We start from the raw sequence: 18054 nt of genomic DNA, 5'->3' as shown, positions 1-18054 counted from the left end.
AGCCATTGAGGTTCTCCCGGCAGAGCAAATTAGTTCGTTTTATGTCATTATCTCCCTCTGCCAACCAACACTTTGGTTGTAAATTTCACCACTGTACAAAGTCATTTGCCTCTCCCTGCCAAATACTGCTTTCAAAAATTGTATTAAAATCTCTCTTCTGTTATTGTCATCTGCTTTGCTATTTTCCTTGCTCTTGTTGTATACCCTTTTTAATGTTTTTGCCACCAATTTACTATATTTGGGGATAAGCAGTCTTTAACCACAGCTAAAAAATATTTTTTCTCTGTTATCATCTGCAAGCATCTTCTTAAAAAATATCTTAGAGGCAGAGAAACATATGGGTATTTGCTCTATTTCTAAAAAAGCCTGCGTATTATTTTTAGCTACATGTAAATATGTAATCTAAGACATATTCCCTTATGCCATTCACCTGAGCTTGAGTCATAAGGATGCTAATAGGCAAGAAATGTGACAACATCCACCCACCTACCTATACTTCTTCCTTGAGTTCTTTAAGAAGGAACTCAAATGTCACGTCTTTCATGATGCCTTCACTGATAATCATGGGTAGAGCTTGGTATTTTTTTTATGCACTTCTTGCACATTATAAGCTTCTGTTGTAGTGTTTCTCACACTGTTCTATAAATATTTGTTTAGGGAAGTGTCTGCCACAGTAGACTGGAACTGTGAACATTTAGAACCATGTCTTATATTTCTTTGTATTACTTTCACTTCTTATATTATTATAGCCACAAGTGTGTTTGCTGAAAAATTAAATAAAGCTTTTTGGTATCCCTTAAACTTGACCATTTTCCCCCTACAAGGTAGGCAATCCTGTGGAAAGGTGGGCAAAATCTGCTGAGGGAATTATCGATTAATGAACATATCCTACATTAGATAGATATCATCATGTGTTTTATAGATGTACTCAAGAAAACAAGATATGACTTTTGCTCCGAACATCTAAGAATACAATTACTTGAGTTTTTCTAATTATTTTAATCACTAGTTCCCCAAATCAGTACAGGTACTATTGAACTGATTAACAAAAAAAAAGACCTAGAAATTTCAATACGTCATAAAGGAATCCTTCAGAATTGAAATATTTTATAACAGGTTGATTATTTTAGCCAGTGTGCATGTGTGTACATGGGGTGTGTGTATGTGTGTGTAGATGAAGGGTGATTCATTTGGTTGGGGCAAAAGTATGATATGGGAATACTCAGGTTTCTTTCTCTAGCCTTGGCTTGATACAGAGAGATGAAAACTTAATATCACTTTTGGCTTGGGAAACTTGATGTTAAATCTTTTTCTTCTTATTGCTATTTTGAATTGAAAAGAGGCTCACTTTCAAACTTTGATCACCACTCAGCAACAAAAGTATACAGAAAAATAAAAGGATTCTATGAAGAATCTGGTAAAATTGGTAACAGTTATTCAATAATTTATCTCCCGTAATTATTTTACAGATGTTTCTAGCTTTAGGGGAATCTGATATCTCTAAATCTAATTTTTTCAAAGAGATTAAGTTAGAAGGTAGTCATTCTAGTTAAAGTTGTATTATTTGCCTCACGAAAGGATTTACTGAAGGACAACTTTTCCATGCACTTCAGCATTTGTTCACAATTACTGAGTAAAAGGAAGTGAAGCTGGGCAATCAGGGATATCAAAGTTTAAATGTTAGGGGACGTGTCTATTGGAGATCAATACCTAATAATATCAAACATTTGATTTACACACATATTTATAGTAATCTACTAAATGAGATTATCATGGCTGGGATGATACCTTTGATTTTTATTTTCATTGTTTATGATCAGTTCTTTAGATTAATTGACAAAAAATTTGTACCTTGAAGTGATGCCATGAATTGTGGGAGCTGGTATATCACTTGGACTATCTTCCATGGTGGTGATTTGGGTTCCATTGCTTTTCACACAGGCATATTTTGTGCAGACTTCAACCTGCAAATGTTAGTTTAGAAACGAATTATTGCAAATACTTTCAAAATACAGATTGCTGATGGACTGAACCTCACCCACCCTCATTTCACAGGAGTCTCATAGTTCTCTACAGCATCTTAGGGTTTAATCAATCTTAATTTTTTACGTTAATTGAGTCTGGTGGGAAAGGTCAAAACAAAGCACAGAAATGAGCTCAGAACAATTGATCTAGTGATTCAAATGGTGATGTTTAGTTTCTGGTTCCAACCATTCAGAAAGAGACAGACATATTCGTCTATTTGGAGCACAGTTAAGGAAGGGAGGATGTTTAGGTGACAGTTGGCAAGCATAATATGTTATCACTGCATACTGCTCTCTGGATCTATAACAAGAGAGGGTAATGATGATATCTTCTGGAAGTCTTGACACTTTATAGCAAATAGCCTCAATGCTAATGTCTAATGGAAGAAAAATGAGGTCTAGGGAAGCTTTCCAATATGGCTGAGCTATTTTATATCCATTTGCTCCAGCTGCAATTGTATTTTTACCTTAATCACAGCAGAAACTCATCACTCACCCTTTAATTCTGCCACCTAATCTGAATAAAGACCGAGGAGGGTGGAATAACTAAAGATTAGAAATCAGGTTCATCAAGCATCAGTAACACAGAAGGAACATATTCGATAAGAGGGGGGAGAGACAGATGAACATACAGGAGATCGCTCGTGGACAATCTACGAAGCGACACCCTTCTGCTCTCCATTAACATGTAAACCAAAGAGGAACTGCACTTTTTCCAACGCTAATTTACTTTCAGCATTTAATACATAAATGGAGGATACCAGATACCGATGAATCTTAAACACTAATCCTGAGCCTTTAAAGCAACACAGTTCTCTGAATTTCAACTGGCATTTGAGGAAAGACAAATGTGCTATGTGTTATATTTAGTAGCTATGTCGCTTTGTTCATGGGGCAGTTTGCACCTAAATGGGAGTTTTTATAATGCTTTTGTGTGATTTATTTATGCCACATAGCATTTTGAGCTAATATTTAGTAGATATTTAAACACTGTCAAGGCTGTTTACTCTGAATATGTCCAATGAAACCTCAAAAAACTTAACAGGCAGATGAACTTAAAATATGCTTGCTATAATAGAATTAAGGACAATAAAACTTCATGCATATTGGGAAATATTTGATTATATGATGCATAGTGAGATAACTCAAAATCGACTCAACTGAATCTTTTATATGCCAAATATTATGATGGGTACTTGCACAGATAATTTTATTGAATCTTTACAACTCCACGTTCAGAAGTTTGTAAATGGAGGGGTCAGAGAAATCAGGGAATATGATCAAGCTGATAAGATATGAAATATCTGATTCAGGCTTTACTGTACCCTACTGTCTTATTATCTAAATAATAAGCATAGCTTTAAGTTCTAAACTTAAGTGTATTTAAATGATTCTCCAGAAAGCTTTTACTTTGACTTTAGAGAAATGTGTCAATATTTTCACTTCCTTGATAATGCAATATTCCAAGTCTCCATCTTTGGGGCACAAAAAGAGATAAAATTGAATTAAAAATGGAAATGCTTATTCCCTTTAAAAAGGGATATGTAAAATGATTCATTCAAAAAAGCAGATGCTTTGGTGCGTCTACATGCCTGCTTTAAAATCAGTGGCTATTTCACAGAGGGTGTTAGTATAGGGAATCTTAGTTTTAAAGTATTAGGCATATCAGTTAAGTGCATATTTTAAATGGAACCAAATCACCCTTCACATCAGAAATAAAAATCTTTGAAATTTGATATTCAAAGTCCCAGTAATGCAACAAGTATTTCAAGTGCAGCATTTCTGGACAGTGAGGAGCTTCATAAAAATACAGTTATGAAGAATAAGAACATCTTATAACAAAATCTAAGTGTTAGATTCTAATTTGGTCTTTTGTCTCCTCATCTGTTTCCATGTCCCAAATTGGATCAAAATGCACTCTCCTCAGGCCATTAGTGACTCAAACCAATAGGTCTGAGTGAAGCCTGTCAGAGTAGAACATGCCTGGAACGCTTACATGCCAACTCTTGCTCTATGGTTGGAAGGCTGATACTGCATAAGCATGCACAGCACCCAGTGATCTCACCCCCAGGCTGTATATTGAGTCCTATAAAGCAAATGAATAAGCTGCCTTTCAAGGGCTCAGTTGGTTTTCTCCACCAGCGTCCCGAAGAGGAAAATACAGCAAATCCTTCATCACCTTCCTACGCTAACCTTGTTCATAAGGTTACATTTCTATTTATTTTGAATGTGATTTTCATTTTATGATGTGATCGATGAGCTACACATATACATAGATTCGCTCTAAGAGTCATGAACAAAAATATCAGTCCACTGGTCCAGGCTAAGGTAACTCAGGTGGGTAGACGGGAATCATGGAACATAATGAAAAATAATCAATGCACATTTCTTCTTTTATGAAATATCTTTTTATGTCATTTTCTTAGGAAGCTAGGCCTAGTAGTGGAGAGGCTAATGCATTGGTTGTAGCTAGATGCTTACATATGTTTCACCTTCATATGTGTGGGAAAGAAGGGGCTGGGGAAATGTTCACTTAATGAACAGAGCCAGTGAAGTTTTCTGTGGTCAAATACAACTTCCTCACTTAATATCTTCTGAAAAATATTTAAAAAGCTCTTATAAATTTTAGAAGGAGCATAGTTTAGTTAAAAATTTACCATATGGCAACCCTTCTCTCTAAACTTTGAGCTTCTGAAAAATCCTGTTTTTATCATTAATTTTTGCATTTGGCCTTGTTATCTTTTATATCCTAGCGCTCTGACAAGATTTCCAATTCCTTGAAGGTAAGTTCCTTGTTTTATATGCCTTAATATTCTTTATATTTTTTCTACTTTTAAGATCAGTAGATCTCAAAGAGATCTAGGAGTTGGCTCTCAAATGGTCAAGGCACTCTCTGAAATTGCATGTTAACTTTTGTCGTATAAACATCAAAATATACACATTTTTCTAGGGCAGTGTGCACTGACTTCAACAGATTCTCAAAAAGGCCCAAGGGCAAAAAACTTAAATACAATTGCTTTCATATAGGTGAGGATCATTGAACATTTGTTGAAGGATGAACAGATATATTTCTTTCATCCTCAGATAAAATCTTTTAATATTTTTCGTCTGCCATACATTCATTTATTTTTGCTATTGGTGTTGGGTTCAGAATCACAGAGTGCTAGAGGGGGATAGAATGTTTTAAGTCATCTAGTCCTTTGCTCTTACAAAAGAGACAATCAACACCAAGAGAGGTTACGTAACTTCCCTAAAGTTATGACATTTAATAAGTAGCAGAAATAGGAGTAGAAAGAATATCTCCACAGTTATAGGCTAATTCTGGTTTTGTTATCAGTAAAAGAACCAGGAAAAAGGCAAGCTGCTTGGCAAGACTGACTGCAAACACATGATTTGCTTCCTTTTGCCAGTGACAATATCATCACCATCCTCATCACCATCACTTTCCACAGTCCCATTATCCCCTCTCCAGTGACTCGTGTGTTTGCCCGCCCCAAACAGATTTAATCCAGATCAATTTCCCTCTTTTCTCTCCCCTTCCCCAGCAAATAAATCATGTGTAACCAAGATGGAAGGTATCCACTAAGAGACATAACCCAGCATGTTTTATTTAACACACCCATAAGCTTAACCTTCAAAAAAAACAACGTTCTAACCTGAATGTCATAGATCATTAAGGGAGACAGGTCTCTCAGAATGAAAGACCCAGGCACATTTATTCCAGTCTTGTAGAGCTGATTATTTACATAGACAGAATATTCAGTGACAACACCATTTGGGTTTGAAGGAGCTGTCCAGATGACACGTACAGCTGTACTGTTGATGATGACAACCTCTGGAGGAAGCATGCCCTGAGGCTCTGGAATTAAAGGAAGAAACCGAATAAACTCCAGCTGCCTCTGAAAAAGCACTTGTTAAACTAAATGCCGATTAGTATTTAGGTTGAGTGAAGGGTTTGTTGCTTATCTGCTTTCCTCTGATGAAGTTATCACAGTCTGTAGTCCTCTGTAAATTGGCTTATTATACTCTCAGTTAGAAACCATGAGAATTGGTGGTAAAATGCTTTATACCACCAGCGTAGTGCTAATCTTCAATACTATGTGACCAGTGGGATATGATGATAAATTATTCACCCATCTGCACCACTAACACATATCTATTATTTGTCTCTGTTCCCATCCCTGCACTCCTCCAAACCTCTCAGGGAAGAAAAAAAAAAAAAAAAGAATGAAAATTTGCTCCTTAAGCAAAAAAAATATAACTCAAATATATCGAGGCTGGTGGAACGTGAAAAATCATTTGATGTTACTAGCTTGTAACTCAAGCAATATGAAGCAATAATGCAATATTGTCATTATGTAAATGATTTGGAATGTTGATTACCATAGGTAATGATGAAATCTAACATTAGAAAAAAAATCTTGCTTGGCGTTAAATTATACAATTATTCAAGCATGTCAGAAATAACTATGCAAAGACCTATTTTTATCATAAGAGCTCATCTTAACTAGTTGAAAAATTGTCCTTGTGATCCATTCTATTTTATAAACAAAAGGTGTCAACCTTTGGCACCACGAAGGGAAATGGGTTCCACACTTAAAGTGCTCTGTTAATGACCTGGAACGCTTGCTTGGAGGTAATGATATTATAATGTTTATAATGAGACTTTAGAAAGCCAAAAAGATTAGAAAGACCATTCCAAACACATTTCAGATTCACAAGTTGCTTCCCTTGCTTCCATCCCCTTGCTAACTGGCTTAGAAATGAGTCACAGGCAATTTTTCTCAGTGGCTGAACTTCCACCTACCATTTCTGGTGACTCAGGGAGGGCCCTCACTGTGCTTGGCTGTCGTTGTGAATAGCATCCTGCTTCTGAGAGCAATTCTTAAAAAAAAATGTTTCTAAATGTCACCATGTATTGATGTGAACTCAGCTCCCAACTAAGCATACACTGAAAAGAACAGGAACAAACTGGGCTAATATCCCATGATTGGAGCCTTGTGTCGCTGTCTCCACGGGACCACTTATTGATCTGCCACTTGACGACAGCCAGCACTTAAGCATTTTAGCTCCGACCCCCTTCCCTCCAACACCGGAAATTTTATAATGGAAGGATGACTGATCTCAGCCTCAGCGAGAATCAATCAATTTCATTCGCATCTCTGAAGCCGAGCATCCCTTGAAATCTGGACTCACCGCCGTCGCAAGTGGTTGCATGCAGCACTTCACTGTTAATGCTGGCGACTCCGTTGAAAACAGAGATAAAAATCCGATACTCTGTGTTTGGATTTAAGTGGCCAATGACATGAGAGTTTACATCTGGGAGGAGTTTTCGAGATTCATTGGCGGTAGCAGAACTCCAAAAAAGTGTATAATATTCAACATCACCTTGTAGGTCTTGAAAAGCTGTTAACAATTAACACAGGACACTGTAAGTGTAGCTGATATAAAAGGGTCTCGGGGGGAAAAGACAGAGAATACACTATCATTAGCTATTCCTAGAATGAGAAAAGGGAAAGCTTATGGAATTTTCCTTAGAGGGGTGCTGGGTTTTACCTTTTTTAAACAAAGGTGATTCCACCCCCATCTCATAATTAATTGCATAGAGTCTTAACTTCACAGGAAAATAAACTTTTAAATTGCTTTTAAATATGTTAATTATGCTATTGGATCGGCCAAAAAGTTCGTTCGGTTAGTGAATACATTGCTCAGTAAAGTTCTTGGTAAAAATGAAAACTGTGTCTTTTATTTTCACTTAAAACCAAATGAACTCCTGGGCCAACCTAATATTTATAAGTATATAACTAATCTTCAAAACTTTGATATACTTATGAAAGGAAATTGAGTAAAATAAAAATATGCAGTACAGGGAAAAACTTCTGTTCATAAGTAATAGTTCTAGAGAGAACTCTATGCTAATATAAATGAGGGCATGTCCTGACACAGATTCTAAAACTTGAGGAATTTTTTCACTTGCTAACAAAATCTGCTAAATGATACCTGGAAGAATGTTTAGACAGATACCCTGTTATGTGCACTGTTGATGTAGCAAAGTGAAGTAGTATGCTCCCCTTAAAGATTCACTCAGTAGGATCCTAGGATGATATTGGAATTTTGATCAAGGCTCCCATCCTTTTCTCCTAGTTCACTGTTGTCTGTAAGATGTAGACAAGCTCTTAAAGGATGCTAAAAGGAATTGCTTACTGTCTCACAAATATAACTCAGCAATTCCTCAGCCCTTGTCCTTTCAAAGACCAGTTTGTTGTTTTCTTTTTCCTTTCACCCAATTTCTCCATTCTTGCACTAAGTTCTTCTCATGATTTTCCTATTACGATGCTTTAAAAAGAAGACACACAACACTCAGATTTTCTTAGGTAGAAAATAGTATACTGCTCTGCTTCAATTAGCATTATTTTTGAAGACCTTAAGCAGGATCTATTATCTTGATTTGTGTTAGGGTTGGGGGTTGGAGTTTTGTATGTAAATGCTCCAAAAATTGTATGTAAAAGCTTGTGTTAACACTGTTCTGCAGCACTAAGCAAGGATGGGGAGGGAAAGGTGGCATTTCTCTTTATGGTTATTGAAGTACAGTGTCTCTAATATGTGAGATCCTGGCATACGGCCATGAAAAGGAATATGGTCATTGAAGTACAGTGTCTCTAATATGTGAGATCCTGGCGTATGGCCATGAAAAGGAATATGGTTTTGGGAACTGCATGACTTTCTTTTAAGAACCCCTGTTCATTAAGATCTTGCGGGGGGGGTCTTACATCAAAACTGAATGCTGGTTTGATTTTTATTTTTTGTTTGTTTCCTGAGCGCACTACCACTTTGGCCTAACATCCAGCAATAGTTATAAACGTTTGGTATGCCAGTAGAGTTGAAAGAGTTTAGAGTAAGAGATCTTTAGCAACTACTTTGGAAAACGCTGGAGATTGAGATGTCTCTTTTCTCTGATGTCACAAAACGTAAGCACCTTTAATAATGAGGTCATTATAATGCATTGTCGGGAACTGGCTCTTCGTGTCCATTGATATTTTCCCAAATGATAATATTTGTCGAGCACAGCAAAGTCACTGGTTCTGTGAGGGCAAAAGTTCCTTCTATCATTAGAATTATTTTCTGTTGCCCTACAGTATGATTCCTCATTAACTTATGGCAGCTAAGATATAATAGAAAGACTGCTAGATTTGAAGTTCTTGTTGTATTTTAGTTTGTTACATAAGCATGCCGGTTAGAAATTCAAGCCCTAAAGATACAGTATTAATGAAATGCTTTCAAATTCTACTCAGAAATATAAATGGATTTTACCATGGTTAAATGTGCCTGATATCTCTTCTATCAAGTTCCAGGGAATGGACCTGTGTATATACACTGAAAATATTGGGGCTAGCACCATAAGTTCAAGATGAGCAAAGATCATATGACAATATCTGGATGAAATGTCATTAAATGTCCATTCTTAGCCATGCGCCATACGTCAACCCCCTGAAATAGAACAGAATCTTGTCCCAAAGAAGAAAGGAAAAGATGGGGTTCAGTTCCATTGCTTCCATCTTACTCCATGGGATGAGACTCTTCTAACCAGAAACAGGCAGCATCTCTAGGCAACACGGGCCAGGTTTCTGCACTGCCCTGCCTCTCGCCATCTGCTTCAACATTCATCTTTCTTCCTTCATTGACATTACAGTGCAGAGTCCAAAACACAGAAAAACAGTAGAAACACATTAAATAGATTAAATGATCTTCATATTCCTAGTCATACTGTGAGAAGTTCAGGGAGCAGTACATGCAAAGGAGTGTCTTTTTACATTGTTCAAACAAGGTTTTCAAATTTCAGTGGGCTCTAAGTCAGTGAACCAGCTAAGAAACAGAAGATACATCCTCAGTTCCACTGGCCAACACACAATTCAAGGTTGCTGACCTTGAGGAACGCTGTTAGAATTGAAATAGCTGGAATAAGGAGACGAGCAAATTTCACCCTCCCTGTGGATTGGTAAAAACTGGACCTGAATATATTTCTCTTTTTGAAAAGAGAAAAACATGAATTACAAGGGTTCTTGATAGCATAAGATAAGGGAAACACTGTCCAGAACTTCCAAAAGTAGAATTTGTCTTTCATATACTACTTCTATACAAATAAGATGAAAGCTTTATAAAACATTTGCATGGTGTTTTTAAAAATAACGAAAGGGACATGCCTTTGTGCAAAAGATGCTCTAGGAAACAGGTGACTGTTTTATGGAAAGATAGACATGAAGACATGAAGATATTAAATGACCTTCTTAAATAAGAAAGGAAAGTAAGGAAACATAAGAAGCAATGGCAGAATTAAAATCCACATTGAAAGCAGAAAAGGACAGAGTTAAAAAGGTAGGACAGGAAAAAAATAAAGAGGAAAATGACTAAGAAGAAATCAGTGTCAAAATTATAGATATTGAGAACAGAGAATGAAAAAAATTTAACTAACTTGAAAAAGAAATGGAATAAATAATCAAGGATATAAAATATCCCATAAAACCTGACACAAAATGAAGGTTTATGTCTATAAATTGAATAGATTAATACAGTTTTGGCTAAAATAATGGCAATATATCCAAACACAGGCATATCATGGATCATTAAGACATTTCTCAAATAAACTAAAAATTAAAATATCGTCTACAAAGGAGAAAAAAAATTCAGGCAAGTTTCAGACTTCTCTGGAACAACAAATTTGGAAGACAATGGAAAAATTTCAAGAAGTTTTGAGGGAAAATATTTTGATCCAAGAATTCATACACAGCTAAGTCATTATTTATGTGCAAATACAGCAGAAAGATTTTCTTATATAGGCAAAAATTAAGAGAATGTGCAAGGACAACAGACAAATGTTCTTATTTAGGCAGAAGTTAAGAGAATATATAGCTCATTTATTTAACTTATTTAACTTTAATTATAAAAATTTTCCAATAATGTTATCTAGAAGACAAAACGATGAATCAAGATCCAGAACTTAAGATTCATGAAGTTTAAGAATTGATGATAAAAGATCAAAACTAGAGAAGTTAATTGTGTAAAATGATTATATAATAATTTATAGACCAAACACTGAAAGTGGCAGGTGAGAAGGGCAAGGAAAGTAACACTACACTAAATTCTTGATCATACATAAAATAGAGAGACACAGAAAAATCAAGAAAGACATCACTAACTACTAGCAGCATTAACAGGCTAAATAGCAATTAAACTTTAAAAATCACTACAGAAAAGTTGTGGTAAAAATCCCTAGCACTCACCGAGACCCATGTGTCTCTCTTCTTGTCAAATAGGTAGACTACATTTCCTGGGCTCCTTGCATCTGGGTGAGGTCATGTGGCCAGTTTGTGCCATTTTTGGACCGAGGTGTTAAAGACCAATTGACCATCTCTGATTGTCTCTAGTTTTCCCAGCAAGAGAAGGATCTCAAGGCCTGAAGGAATGTGGATGTACCACATGGAAAGAGCCAAGGTCCTTAAATGACCCAGGAGAGTTTAGAAAGGGATAAGGAAGAGCTATAGATAAAAGTCTGAGTTTTGGTCTTGGGTCTTGTGTGAATCCTAGGAATCAAGATGAAAACATAGGAGTAATTATGGGATGGAGGATTTGAAAGGTATTGTTTCACTTGAGACTTCTTGAGTTTGAAGTGTTTTTGTGGCCACCAGGTTTACTTCAAAATTAAAGTGTGAATATCTGAAGTAGAGTTATACATATACTTTGGAGTTAAGCTATGAATACTAACTTGTGTTTGAAGCAGCAGGATGGTATGAGGATTTCCTACGAGATTATGTTAAATATGTGTACATTGGGAAATATTTCTCAGGTGTTCTAATCCTGTTCTCAGTAACCCATATTTTATAGACCACAGACATTTATAAGTAGGTATTGTCCTAACTGTAGCATATCAGGTCAACCTCAGTGAGTTGAAGAAGAGGGTTATAAACTTTGGATAAAATCTTTGCTATTAAATGACATTTTTGCTGGTGCTCTCCATGTACAGGTCAGAAATGTGGTCTTAGGCATAGAAAATTCTCAAATCTAAAACAAGCCCCTCTTCTTGGTTAATGGATTTCCAAATAATTTAAAACAGTTATTAGATGGGCTGGTTGAAGTCCTCTTGCAAAAGGATTACACTCTGTATATGCTGTTGGATTATTTTTAGAGATTGTTATCAACATCAGTTATGTCCTCTAGATCTTTATCATCTAGATCAGGGGTCAACAAACTCATGATTTTACCATGAGTAAAATCTGTCCTGTTGGCCATATCTGGCCTGCCACCTCTTGGTATATAACCTGTGAGCTAAGAATGGTTTTTACACTTTTAAATTGTTGGGAAAAAAAATCAAAAGAATAATAGTGTTTCACGACATGTGAAAATCAAATCTCAGTGCCCATAAGAGTTATCTATTGCTGTTTTTATGCCACAATGGCAAAACTGAGTAGTTGCAACAGAGAATGTATATTGCCTGCGAAACCTAAAGTATTTACTCTCCGGGCCTTTACAAAAAAGTCTGTGGCCCTGATCTAGAGCAATTACAGTAAACCATTCCATTTAATAGGTCTCCTAATTGATTTGTCTAGGATGGAATTCTTCAGCAGGCTCAGTGGGTGGTAACTTTGTTCCTATATAGAAACTTGGAAGGACCCTATTAAGGCTATTTTATAATAGAAGTGTTTTTCTTGCTCACAGATTCTCAAACTAGAGTCCAGTTCCCCAAGTTCTATTGTGCAGAGCTCTGTGTCATCAACTAAGCACTTCTTGGAAAACCTGAACTTATCACAACTACTTCTTAAGAAAATTTTTACTCTGCCTGAGGGTAAAACTGCTCACATGAAGAAGTGGGTAGAGTCTCTTGAGCTATGATCCAAGCCAGGCTCCTTATTTTTCCCAGCAAGATATCAGATGCCTTCTATCTAGTTTATGCAACTAAAACAAATACCTGCATTTTGGAACTCACCCTGCCCCCAGCTCCTTTAGCCTCTCATTGTGTTTCAGCTCCTTTCAATCAATAACCTTCCAGAGAAAACTGTATTTAAAGGAAATATATATGAAATGTGTTAATTATTCATCATTCTATATTTGGCCATGGAAACAGATCATTCCTGCTCTTAAAGTGAACTGATATGGGCAGACAGGGACAGAGTTAGTTAGCTAAGCTACTGTAACCAAGAAGCCCTTAAATAAAGTGACTTAAATACAATAAATGTTAATCTGTAACTCACACAATAGCTTCAAAGGAAGTGAATCAGATTGTGCTCTGTGTGGTCATTCGAGAACCCAGGTTCTTTCTCTTATGTGGCTTTGGATCTCTTAGGGTGTTGGCCATGCCTGCAGAGTTGAAACTGAGAACACTGTAGCATCCACAGTCTAGTCCAGGGAGAGGTTGAAGAGAGAAGAGATAGGCATGTACCTAGTGTTTTGTGGTTATGACCCCAAAAGACTCATATTTCTTTTCACATTCTATTGGCAGAAACACAGTCACATGGCCACAACTAACTGCAAAGGAGGCTAGTAAAGGTAGTCTAGATTGGTGGACATGCGGCACCACCACTAAAAGGAAAAGGGGAGTTAGCAGTGGTTAGTAGTTCTACCTTCTACCCAAGTCAGGTAATCATAAAGTGAGATTTGGTCTTTATCCATCTTCAGCTTACTGTAGACATGCTTTTACCTGAATGCTTTGCAAAATTATGTCCCAAATTTTTTTATTAGAAATGGCTTCACTAATAACCTATAATGAAAAAGAATCTATCTATGTATCTATCTATCTATGCATCTATCTGTCTGAATCACTTTGCTGTACACCTGAAACTAATACATTGTAAATCGACTATACATCTATATGAAGTAGTTTGTTTTGAAAAAAAATGACTCTAAATGATTAACATAAAACAAAACAAAACCCAAAGCAAGCAAACAAAAGAAATGGCTGCCTAAGTTTTTTGGTAAAATGCTGCTGAAAGCACTGTAAACATTTTACAGAGAGAACAATACTTTATACCAATACTAAATGATTACTAAGTGCTAAACATATATTATTTCATCTTTATCATCATATTTTAAGGCAGTTATTATTATTATCTCCGTATTCTGAATTAGCAAACTAGGATATACTGAAGTTAAGTGGCTCGTTTTAGGTCATAGCGCTAGAAAATACTGCAACTGGGAGTCAAACATAAGTTTCCCTGATTCCAAAGCCTATGTTAAAAATTATTCCTTCATATGGCTTCACAGAGTTTTGCCACTTTTCTAGTTAGGAGAATTTAAAACACTTAGATGGAATCACCAACAAGAGAGTTAGAGGGTGAAAAATACTCAGGAGGAACTTTGAGAAAGTCTTTGGGGGGGGCGGGTGGGATGAACTGGGAGATTGGGATTGACATATACACACTAATACATATAAAATAGATAACTAATAAGAACCTGCTGTATAAAAAATAAATTAAAATAAAAAAATAAGTACTAGGGATGCAACATACACCATGATGATGATAGTTTAATATATAGGAAAATTGTTATATATGCTGTATAATACATAGGAGAATTGTTAAGAGAGCAGGTCTTAAAAGTTCTCATCCTAAGGAAAAAAAATACTTTTTATTATATTTATATGAGATGATGGATGAGAACTAAACTTATTGTGGTAATCATTTTATAATATATGTAAATCAAACCATCATGCTGTATACCTTAAACTTATTCGGTGGTGTATGTCAATTCTTTCTCAATAAAACTGTAAAAACTTAAAAAAAAAGCTTTTAGGGGATGAGAACAAGAGTAGCTGGTGACACAGGAGGGAGCATTTGAGTAAGGAGGGGTCATTTATGGACCCACTACCACAGAGAAACAGAATAGGATGGCACTAACAAGAGAGCATTGGATTGGGTCATTATGGGAATGATTTCAAGACGACCAAATCAGTAGAATGCAAGGGAGGAAGGTCAGATTACAGAATGTGCACAAGTGAACAGGCAGAAAGCCAGTGGAAAAGGCGCATCCAGTCTATTTGCTTTGGTAACTGGAGCGATGGGAGGGGAAGCAGAGGGACAAGGTGAGCCAATGATGGTGGGTGCTTTCAAAAGAGGTGAGATTTGGAATGATGTATATGTATTGCCACCTGAACAAGGTAAGCTCCGACAAGTCAAAAATTCTAGCTACAAAATCTAGCGGTTTCTGGTTAAGAGAGCAAGATGAGGCAGATGCTTTTTATGTGGATTTAAATTTTATGTGGATTTCAGTTTTTTTAATGGTGATGCCTTCATACTTTACAAATTTTCTGGAGAGTTCTGGATGATTTTTTCCATTTCCTCTTTTTCAGTTCCTTCCTCTCTCACCACCTCCAGTGTTTTCTTGCTCTTTTCCGGCTGTCAATGACCTCGTTAGCGAGGAGACCTCAGAAGCGGCACTGCCTTTCTACCCCCTTCCCTCGTGGGCATTTTTCACCATTTATTTTAGAGTGAGCAGTCAAAATGGGAAGGATCTCACTAAATCACTCGTGACAAAGTGCTAATAACCATTAAGGACAAATGCAGGAGAAACAGTCGAAAATGGGATGCTCGAGCTTGAAGTCTGAGTGTGAGAAGTGCTACTGACTAACTGTAATTTGTGGTAAGTTATTAAGTACCAGTTTCTAACTCCTAGGGCTACATAAGCAATTTAAGTGAAGGTATTTTTGTATCTTTTCTTATAAAAGTGGGATTTTCCCCCCACTATGTCATTTATCTTCATGGTGTTTCACTTAGGTTGAACTATTATCTTTCATTATGGAAAGCAGGGATAAGAACCTCATGTCTATATAGGGACCAGGAAGATAGGAGGGTGCAGCCTGTGTAAAGGGGAAACCAGTGCCAGCTGATTATTTTCCCTTCAGCAATGTGGGAAGAGTTTCACCCAATCATTGGGTTTTTCAGATCAATCCAAAATCTTTATGTGAAATCTTCTAATTGTTAAATGTTAGCAAAATATTTTTTTTTCAAATGCTGCTGGCAAAACAATGCATGGAGGATGGGAGTAAGTATGGTCCATGTGCTGCCAGTTTGTAATATTTGCCATAAAAATGAACTGAACAGATGCAGGGATGCTTTTTCCTCACATGATATCAACACAGAGATGCAAACATTTAAAATAGGTGCTTCTAAAACTTTAATACCTATCTCTGTTAAGCTGTGATTGGTAAAAATTTACCAGAGATATTTTGCTATCCAAATGGTGTGCCCATGTGGAGGGTCATAGTTAAGAAAGAATATGTTTTAAAAATATATTTTATGGTTTTTAATAAGCAAATATTCATAAGCTTATTCATGACTTTCAACCTATAGTTTTGTGCCTTTTAGCATGTTAGACAAGGTCCAACTTTATCCTACAAATCAAGAAAACAATTGAAATTAAACCTGCAAAAAAGAGGTGGCCCTTTCACAGTGGAGTGACTACTTAATTTACTTAGTTTAGCAGGTTGCAGGAAGGAAGAAAATGATAATGCAACACACTTTCACAGAGCTGACCCTCTTCTGAGAGTTAACCTTTGTGCTCACAAATAGTTATCTGAAAAATTTCTAAGGTATGAATGGAAATAACAGCAGACTGCATTACCTACATCCTGAAGGTCAGAGGTTCAGCTTACCAAGGTAATGAAACTTCAGTGAGCTGCTTCAGATCTATTAGGTTTGTCAGTTTTTATAAGCACGCTTACTTCAGGCATGCAATTATAACATAAAGGACCTATACTGGTGATAATTCAGCCGCCAGATCTTAACAGAAGTATTCAAATGTCAGATGCGGGGGAGGGCGTCCACCTTTCTAAGTAGGTTTTTAAGATGAATCAGGTATTGAGGGTGAAATAGAAAGTGGGAGATGAGTGAAAATATATTATACATAAAAATCCATCTCCAGATAAAAACTTTGTAGTTTTTCACAGAGGTGTCTCAGAAGGTAATCATAACCATCAGTTAACTTATGTTCTTCCATGTAAGTGGTTTAAGAGATCCCAGTAGAGGTGACAAAGATCATTAGAAACCTGCAACCTTACAAAAACCCTAGAGCGATAGTCTTTTGGTAAAAATGGCTTATTTAGTGGCAGTGTAGATCGACATAACCAGTACTAGTTTTAATTTACAATTAATGTCACCTAACACTGGTTTTAATCAACAATTGATACAACGTAACAGGGGCAAATTCCCTCAAGATGTTCTAAGTGAAATAGGAAGCACTTCTCGTCTTAAGCGATAACAAAATCAAAATCAGAAGGTTATGATTGCCCAAGCTGGAGTCATTTTACAACTTTTTATGTACTAGTAGATGATTATCCTAGTAGATACAGTTTACTTTTACAAAACGAATATTTTCATTGGGGATTTCCAAATCAGATATTTCTCAGTATTTGGTAATAGTCTAGCAAGTTTTGATTCAACGATTTGCCAGACCTCAAGTGATGCTTCTAAGGAGGATTACAATACATAGTTCCATGATACAGTCAGTCCTGGTTTTTTCTGATTGTGATAATGGATCACTACAAATTAACAGATCAGCTGGGAAATGCTACTCTACTGACCAACCAGATCTGAAATTTCAATTATTGTGGTTTCTAAAGTTGCAGGAACAGATTATATCCATATGGGAGCTCTTCTAACTGCCTATAAAGTTGTGTTCTGAATGCGCCCAGGGTGAACCGCAGTGTTATTGAAGCAATAACAGTGATGGTGGCAAGTCCAGGGATGGTGGCCAGGCTTCCTTTTCCTGTATCAAGCTGGAATTCTGGCTGTTACCAGTGCTGAAGACAATGCACTTGGAAAAAACCATCATACTTCTGCAATCCTAGTAAATGGATTTTGCTGATAAGTGATGAATTATGAGATGGGGCAGAGCTCTCTTCAGGAAAGTGCACAATATTATATCGCTATCAAATTAGCATATGGACATTTCTATCACAACTGGTGTGACAAAAACTACATTCCCCATCCAAAAGGAATGGAAGGAGGAAGAGAAGGCCCAAGAAGGATGGACAAGTAGGAGAGAG

At 36.5% G+C, this 18054-nt stretch overlaps 1 protein-coding gene across 1 annotated transcript in view; it reads right to left on the bottom strand.

Moving 5' to 3' along the window:
• Positions 1-18054, bottom strand: part of USH2A (usherin) — a 779248-nt gene that overhangs the window by 241042 nt on the left and 520152 nt on the right. Inside the window, exons 44-46 of the mRNA XM_060022310.1 lie at positions 7221-7430; positions 5681-5883; positions 1852-1964 (exon numbers count right to left, since the gene is read on the bottom strand). Of these exons, the coding sequence (XP_059878293.1) occupies positions 1852-1964; positions 5681-5883; positions 7221-7430 (526 nt within the window). The remainder of the gene's footprint in view (positions 1-1851; positions 1965-5680; positions 5884-7220; positions 7431-18054) is intronic.

This window comes from Delphinus delphis, chromosome 1, assembly GCF_949987515.2.
Source record: "Delphinus delphis chromosome 1, mDelDel1.2, whole genome shotgun sequence".
NCBI lineage: Eukaryota > Metazoa > Chordata > Mammalia > Artiodactyla > Delphinidae > Delphinus > Delphinus delphis.
This window is presented reverse-complemented; position numbering and strand designations above follow the sequence as displayed.